The sequence below is a fragment of the Zea mays genome, chromosome 8 (assembly GCF_902167145.1).
Source record: "Zea mays cultivar B73 chromosome 8, Zm-B73-REFERENCE-NAM-5.0, whole genome shotgun sequence".
NCBI lineage: Eukaryota > Viridiplantae > Streptophyta > Magnoliopsida > Poales > Poaceae > Zea > Zea mays.
In genome coordinates, this window is record NC_050103.1 from 138,082,450 (window position 1) to 138,091,106 (window position 8,657).

At 43.1% G+C, this 8,657-nt stretch overlaps 1 protein-coding gene across 3 annotated transcripts; it reads left to right on the forward strand.

Annotated features, from left to right (window-relative positions):
* Positions 1-5,870: 5,870 nt before the first annotated feature.
* LOC100191561 (putative actin family protein) lies at positions 5,871-8,657 on the forward strand. 3 transcript variants are annotated; one of them, NM_001406551.1, is made up of 5 exons: positions 5,871-6,002; positions 6,515-6,587; positions 6,658-7,051; positions 7,337-7,950; positions 8,066-8,657. In NM_001406551.1, exons 2-5 carry the CDS (start codon positions 6,528-6,530, stop codon positions 8,129-8,131), a joined length of 1,134 nt encoding a protein of 377 aa, NP_001393480.1. In that variant the 5' UTR covers positions 5,871-6,002; positions 6,515-6,527; the 3' UTR covers positions 8,132-8,657. The 3 variants fall into 3 exon arrangements, with proteins under 3 accessions (NP_001393480.1, NP_001393479.1, NP_001130463.1); NM_001406550.1 differs by having other exon boundaries at positions 5,877-6,002; positions 6,518-6,587; NM_001136991.2 differs by having other exon boundaries at positions 5,899-6,587; positions 8,066-8,373.

Sequence of the window (8,657 nt, forward strand, 5' to 3'; positions counted from 1 at the left end):
GGTGATATGATCATCAGAGGCCAAGGAGCTGGCAGTTCTCCCAGATGGTCCTGGCGGAGCGGCGTAGTCGCTTGGCCTCCTCCTCGTTGAGCTCCATCTCGGTGACGCCCTGGATGCCAACGCAGCCGAGCCTGGCGGGCAGGCTGAGGAAGACGTCGTTCCCATCGGGGATGCCGTGGAACCCCCTGGCGAGGACGGAGACCGGGTGGATGCGGCGCTGGTCGCGGAGCAGCGATGCGGCGAGGCTGGCGACGGAGTAGCCGATGGCCCAGGAGGTGTAGCCCTTGAGGCTGATGACCTCATAGGCGCTATCAACAACGGCGCGGCGGATGCCCTCCAGCACCTCCTCGTCGAAGCAGCGGTGGCTAGTGGGGCTCGCGACTGAGGCCGAGGCCACCACGCCGGATGTGCGCCTGGCCCGACACACGCCCGTGGAGGACTCCATGATGAAGCTGGTGAACGGTGCTTGACCACCACCTTATTGTCCTCCTCAACCGCCTTCACCTCCTCATCTGTCGGTGCTTAAGCGGGGGACAAGTCAATTGGCATCGCTGCGGCGCAAGCCATATGCATCCGCCCGGACCCCATGCTCGCGAAGCGCAACGGGGGGCGAGGGGGGAGCGAGGCGAGGCGGGCCCCTGGTGGCGGCTGCAGGCAGGGGGAAGCGAGGCAGGGGAGCGCTCGACACTGAGCATCGAGGCGGCGGCTGCAAGTAGGATTGCAGAGGGCGGGCGGGGATTGGCGGATTGCGGTGGGCGGGCGGGGCGGGGGCAGTCTACAGTAGCCTCTTAATAATTAGTAGAGATAAAAAGGGGAGGGGCATGGCCCACTCAACCCGGGGAGGGGGGGTTGCGTCCGCCCCTGGCTCAAATCAACAAAATTTATTGGAAACGTAGATATATAGACACAATCCAGTCTCATGTTTCAGATTAACCCAATTTATTGCATTGCAACAAGGCATGCTGCAGCAAACCAGAAGCAACGGCACCAATGTTTCCACCCGAATGCCCATCTCGCTTTGGACATTGTTGAAGATGCAACCAACAAGGACAGCCACTAACAGATTCAGGATTGTTCCTGTTGGTAGAACATGTAGGAACCGTCAGAAAATTCAAACACCATCAAGAACTCAATACGAGTCCCTGTCGATTTTTGGCGTTTGAGGGGAAAAAAATCTTCCGTGTCTCAATAGAAGATAGGATGAGTAAGCTGCTAGAGATAATTAAATAAGTGCATAAAACACCATTTTCATGGTAGATAGAGTGGAGTTCGAAATACAAATGATGGAATAGACGCAATTTTCAAGCCGAAATTTGGGCCTCATTCGTTGTTACGAAACAGATCGGCGATCTACGCTACTCATTTACGCTGTTTTGGTTCACGTTTTACGCTAAAATTTACCCGAGTCAGAACCCGTGCACGATCGGACGCGCGCGATTTTCACGCCGTAATTTCCGGTCTTATTCGTTGTTCCGAAATATATCTATAATTTACGCTAAAATTCGTACTCATTTACGATGTTTTGAGTCAAGTTTTACGCTGAAATCCGTGTGAGACAGAAACCATGCACGATTGGACACATACATGTACGCCTCGTGGATATATCTAGCTGGGGCTTTCTGATACTAATGGAAGCTTACCTCCTCTCTCTCTATATATATGTATATATGCTTCATTTGCTGCTGGGCAGTAGTGATGCTTGAGTCTTGTGGTTTTCTGCAAGTTCCATGACCCCACAGGTCATCCTCAAGCCGATATGCAATCCGAGTTGAGGTTGCCGTTGACACACGCTCAAGAGAGGTCTCCGCTCATACACTTTTTCTGTGTTCTCATTCCAGCAGTTTTCTGCATGATGCTCACAAAATCGTCTTCGACTGTGAACGAACAGATTGAAACACAAGAATCCAGATAAGTTAGGCCAGTCTCAGTGGGGTTTCATTCCCATTAAAATTTTGTTTGGATACTTTAGTATTGTCATCAATACACGTGCGTTGAGATGGATTATGATGTAAATTAACTTAAGTTACATCACAATCCACATCAATATAAGTGGATTGAGATCAATACTAAAGTACTTAAATTAGGCCTAAAGCATTGTTCGGTTATTTCTGATTCATGTGAATTGAAGTGTATTGAACAGAATCAAGCTAGATTTTAATTTGCTATGAATTTAAATTGACTCAGTCTCACTCAATCTATATGAATTGAGAGACAGCCAACCTTACAAAGCCACGCACGTTTGTGAAAAGCGGTCATTTAGCGCACATGTCTGCACCGTCCCGCATGTTTGTGTCAGTGTCAGCTAGACACACCTTTCAAGCCTGTACATGCTCATCCAGTGAACTATAAACTTTGTGCTTTTTACTGCTATATATTCAGGTGCCAAAGCTAGTATTTTATTAGTTCAGCAGCATATATGTAAGCATCTTCTTATATGTAAATGTATATTATAATTAATCTATTTTGATCGGCACCATACGATAGACTATTTTTATTTATCAACATGAGCACGCTCAAATCAACTATCCTGTATATTGTACATACAATTGCCTACATAATTCATGTGCCACAATTGACCGTAACACCGTGCAGGAATTAAATGTTTAGATAGTCTATGGAACTGTGAATAAATAATGCATACTTTAAGAGGTGTTTGGTTTCTAAGGACTAATATTTAGTCCCTCTATTTTATTTTATTTTATTTTAGTCTCTAAATTGCTAAATACGGAAACTAAAACTCTATTTTAGTTTCCGCATTTGGTAATCTAGAGACAAAAATAGAATATGGGACTAAAAATTACTCCATGGAAACCGAACACGCCTTTAATATCTTTATTTTTGTGAAAAGAATGTGGGGACTGGGATGTTTTGTGTTATAAATGCACTTCACTTCTTGTTTGGCTCCATGTTTTGAAGTGCCCCGTCACTGTATAGTGTCAGGAAAGATGAAGTGATGTGAAAAGTGCTTGCAAACACATAGTTAAGATGAGTCCATAGTTTTAGTATAAGTTATTTTCAAGGAGATGATTGGTTTTGATTTAGTGTTGACTAACCTTAGCATAAGTATGGTGTGTGCAACATGTATCTTGGATTATGGTACATAGGTGTGGAGCTCGGAGACGGTCGATGGTAACGGTAAAGGTCAAATGAATTCGTGACGATGGACTTGAAACAATGACTGAGACAATGCAAATATCAAGATTTGTAAGTTGTATATGAAAAATGCAACTATACATAGGGTTAGTCCAGAAACAGGGATAAATTTTAGATAAATCACTTGAAGTGAACCCTCTTCAGATCATGAGTCCCATCATCAGGGTTGTGAGTGTTATGTATACATCAGGTTCATACTATTCGATCCATTCGACCTGATAGATTTGCCAAAAGAGGACTTCACCATCTTACGACATGCCCTCTTTGCGATTAGGAAGAAGAAACTATTCCGCATCTTCTTCTCTCTTTTGCCTTTGCTAGACAAGTTTGGGTCGGTATTTTTCAAAACTTGGTTTTTTTACCTTTGGTACCCCAACCCACAACCAGTTTTTTTTTCTTTCTGGTACTACAAAATGATCAAAGGGGTTCCCAAGGCTAAAAGGAAATGAATGAGTTCTATCATTATCCATGTTGCATGGGATCTATGGAAAAATATAAATAGTTGTGTCTTTAATGGGCTAAACCCTTCATTAGAATTGGTTATGCAACTCGTATCCATGGAGTATACTATGTGGAGTGTTGCTGAGGCTAATGGGCTAAAGGAGCTATGACATGGTGTTTAGTGTGTTGTAATCTGAGTTCCTAGTGCGGTCGGGGATATATCCCCCTGTGTACTTCCTCTCTTCTCTTATCAATATAACACACAATTCACTTACGAATTCGAGAAAAAAGTTCATCCAGTCTGAACTTCATTGCTTGGTAATGATTTTATGCCTCGAGGCTTGTACATCCTCACCATTTTGAAGGGACATAACACCCATGCTCAAATTGTTATCCACTCCACTGCTTGTTGTTAGCATCTCATCATTGTTGTTGCAAGCTCTTCGATTAGGAAGCTTTGAATCGTGAGGGCCGATAATTCTTAAGCTATGAGTGTTGCAATCACTATGTTCACTCACACTACCCAGTAATTTATGTTGGTCAGAAATTCCATTGCAATGCCATGATCGTCTAGAGTTTGGACTGTGTTGTTGAAGCATTGAGCAACTCATTCCTTGTCTGGTGAATTCCATTCCTTGTCTTCAGTCAGATCGACGAACCGAAGGCACCGGGACGAAATCTCGACGAAACGAACGCAGCGGTACCCTCGGATTCCGCAAACGATGCACATATCGAAAGTAATTGCTCGCCAAAGTTGAAACCGTCCCGAACTTCGGCGAGCAATTCCGGGAGCTGCGAATCTAAACTGGGGAAAGGGTTTCAAAATTTCGAAAGGGCTCGATGAGAGGGTTCCAGCCATATATATATATATTGCTAGGGTTTGAAGATATTTTATTTCTCGTAATAACCCTATTTTTTAAATTAAAATAATTCCAAAAAAGGTTGAATCGTTTTTAATGTTCGAAAAATATCTCGAAGGCTTCAAAAAATATAGGAAAATTCTTAGACATGATTTGCATCCAATAAACTCAAAAAACATATTTAGAACTTTTGAAAATGTTTTAAGTAACTCAAATAAATAGATTTTAAATTTTGGAAAATAGAAAATTTATTCAAAAAATATGAAAATTTACCGGAAACTTTTACAAGGCATATTAACATGTTCAAACACTTATTGCACTTAGAAACACTATGCAACAACATTAATGCAACAACCAAAGCATTTATAGGGCTCACGCCAACATACAACAAAATAACTCTATATTGTTTTAATACAGAGAAAAGAAAAGCAAAGAAAGGAAAGAGTAACTCCTGAATTTTGAGTATAGAGCAAAGAAATGTTTATACCCCAAAATTCAGGGTGTTACATCATCATAGCAGAATGCAAACCTTCCGTGATAACACTATTGACCATATGTAGGTTCTTGCCCACCAAAAACAACAGAAGGATGAGAGCAACCAATCTAGAGGTTCACAAAATTCTCCATGGAAAACAACGGCTTGGAAAAGGAGAAAATAGTGATATTTGTCATTCTGTATCATAGTTTTATACTAATATTTAACTCCCGTAGCAACATATAGGCACATTTGTAATAAGTCATCGTGGTATTATATGTTCTCGTTGTAACATGCGGGCACTCACCTAGTTAAATTCTATGACGTTAATTGCCCATCTTGTCATTTTAAAGTTAATTTTAGATAAAAAGAAATAGGACCAACTAGACAAGATGCTATTGTCAGAGAAGAATTGTATTAGTGAGTGGTGTTTCCTAGATGTCTTATTAACTAGGAGCATTTCTTAGATGGTAAGTTAAAGAGAGTCATTGAACTATTGTTCGTGAATTATTGTTCCATGTCTAGTACAAATTTTTGTTTGCTATTCACTTGCAAAATGGTCACAAAGAGAAAATTATTTTTATGTTAGAAAAATGTTGTTGTAGACTCTTGGTTTGTGAAATTATTATATATTATTGTTAGAATGTCTTCTAGTTTCAGAAAAAAGCATTCCACCTTAATCAATACAATAAGTTTTATGTTTAATTTACATTGTACTATATAATCAAAATTATTATTATTATTTCTGTTATTTAAATCAAATGTTGTAATAGCCATTGATAGTGTCCCATGAATGAAGAATATAGATATGAAATCAAGAGTAAAAAATAGAAGAGAAAGAAAGAAAAAGCAGAAATTTCAAGTTTTTTTTTTTTTTGAAAAACGGCCGACACGAAGGCCCCTCGGGTGCGTTTTTTTTACGCTGTCAATGCATAACCTGCGTTGGCATTCCGCCTGCTGGACTTCCTCGTGCTGTGTCTCTGTCTGTCGCTCTCGCTCTCAGACGACTGGGCCGCCGCCGCTTGGTGCTGAGGCTTTCGTTGGTCTCTTCGGCGGCGACGAGCACCCACCAGGTACTCCCGCTCCTTCTATTCCCTTCCATGCGAAGCTGAGCACCGAAACCTTAATCATTTAGCGGCGCGATACGTGCGGAACCCGCGCCGCCGCCGTATGAGTTTGCTATGGCCTCGATCTGGCCAGATCCGTGGTGTGGTGTAGTGTGGGTGGAGATCCATTTGCAGGGGCACGGATCCGCATCCCATGAGTCCGGATCTGCACTCCTTCGAGCTGGTGAGATGGTTCACGGGCAGCAACACCGGTGCATCTCGACGCACGCGGGCGGCGTGGCGGCTGTGCTGTGGCGCACTCCTAACTTCGAAATTATTGGGTGTCCCTTTACTGGATCCGCCCCTGAATGTGATGTTGAAAATCTTAGATGCATAAATCAGGAACTGCTGTCTTTGTGTGAACTACTGCTTTCAGTTAACCTGCACATTCAAATCCAGTGTTTCTTTTCAATCACATAGTGAACTAAAACACTCTCATCACTCAGTGATATTTGATTTTATCCACATGCCACTTGCAGCAGTTCTGTAGAAATGGCTGATGGTGAGGACATCCAGCCTCTTGTCTGCGACAATGGCACCGGAATGGTCAAGGTCAGCCCCTTGGCCCTGACTTGTACAACCTTTATTTCCAAATATGCCACTAATTATGTCTGTCCTTTAGGCTGGTTTTGCTGGGGACGATGCACCAAGGGCGGTTTTCCCTAGCATTGTTGGCCGTCCTCGCCACACTGGTGTCATGGTAGGGATGGGACAGAAGGATGCATATGTTGGCGATGAGGCACAGTCCAAGAGAGGTATTCTCACGCTCAAGTACCCGATTGAGCACGGTATTGTGAGCAACTGGGATGACATGGAGAAAATCTGGCATCATACTTTCTACAACGAGCTTCGTGTTGCACCAGAGGAGCACCCTGTGTTGCTCACTGAGGCTCCTTTGAACCCAAAGGCCAACAGGGAGAAGATGACCCAAATTATGTTTGAGACTTTCAATGTTCCTGCCATGTATGTTGCAATCCAAGCAGTTCTATCACTCTATGCTAGTGGGCGTACTACTGGTATGACCTGATCCTTCCTTTACTTTGGCGTTGATTCAGTTTCATAGTTCTAGCTAGCAACATCTCTTTGATCCCAATATGCTGTTGTCAACTGTTTATCTGAGGCTATTGTCAATGTCATACGGAGCCACCTCATCTTTATCATCTATTACCACCTCAGTCTGTACGCATATATGAATTCAGTAAAAAAATGAGTATAATATATCAAGAATAAATAATGGAAGTTAAACTTAATTGTTTACATGGTGTGGCTGGTGTTTCCTCTTTTTTTTTCTCAATCTTCAGGTATTGTTCTTGACTCTGGTGATGGTGTGAGCCACACTGTGCCCATTTACGAAGGATATGCCCTTCCTCATGCCATTCTTCGTTTGGATCTTGCTGGTCGGGACCTCACAGACTCCCTCATGAAAATCCTGACTGAGAGGGGTTACTCCTTCACAACCTCTGCCGAGCGAGAAATTGTAAGGGACATCAAGGAGAAGCTGGCATATATAGCCCTTGACTATGAGCAAGAGTTGGAAACTGCCAAGAACAGCTCCTCAGTTGAAAAGAGCTATGAGCTACCTGATGGCCAAGTAATCACCATTGGTGCAGAGAGATTCAGATGCCCTGAGGTCCTCTTCCAGCCATCCATGATTGGTATGGAGGCTGCCGGAATCCATGAGACAACATACAATTCAATCATGAAGTGCGACGTGGATATCAGGAAGGACCTCTACGGCAACATTGTGCTCAGTGGAGGTTCGACTATGTTCCCGGGAATCGCTGATCGTATGAGCAAGGAGATCACTTCCCTTGCACCAAGCAGCATGAAGATCAAGGTCGTTGCACCGCCTGAGAGGAAGTATAGTGTCTGGATAGGAGGGTCCATCCTAGCCTCGCTGAGCACTTTCCAACAGGTATGTTGTATTGTTTATATTACTTTCAGCTGCTGCATTTTATTTCTCTGAACTCGTATTATGATGAAACGAAATAACTTCTGAGTTCTGTTATGACGTGCCCTTGATTTACCAGATGTGGATATCTAAGGAGGAGTACGATGAGTCTGGCCCGGCAATTGTTCACAGGAAGTGCTTCTAGGCTTCGCAAGTTCCTCATCGTTGCCTAGTCTCAAGTTATGTCCCCTTCATTTCTCAAGATACGTGTGGCAGATTTGCATGGTACGGTTCATTTATCAAATTATGCCCACCCCCTCTTTGTATGTTGTGGCTCCATGTGCGAGCACGCTGTCTGTCGTGACACCTGGTTCGTCAGATGTTTTGTCAAACTTGCTTGGCTTGATTGGTTGTACTTGTACCTGTAAGAGCTGATAGTTATATGAATGGCTTGGACTGTCCTGCTGTTTATAGCCTTAGGACTAGTTTGGAAACACAATCCCCCTTGGGGATTAAAAGGGGCTGAGGAGGAAATTAGTTCATTTCCATCTCAATCCCTTTCAATCCCGAATGGGGTTTAAGGTTTCCAAAGTAGCCCTTAGTATGTATTCTGAGCATCCGTGCAAAGTATGAATGACCCTGTAGATGGGCTGGGTTTTCTGGTTTATATTCTTTATACCGTGTCCAACAGCTTACTCATATGGTTATCCAAAACACCGATTTACACTGTA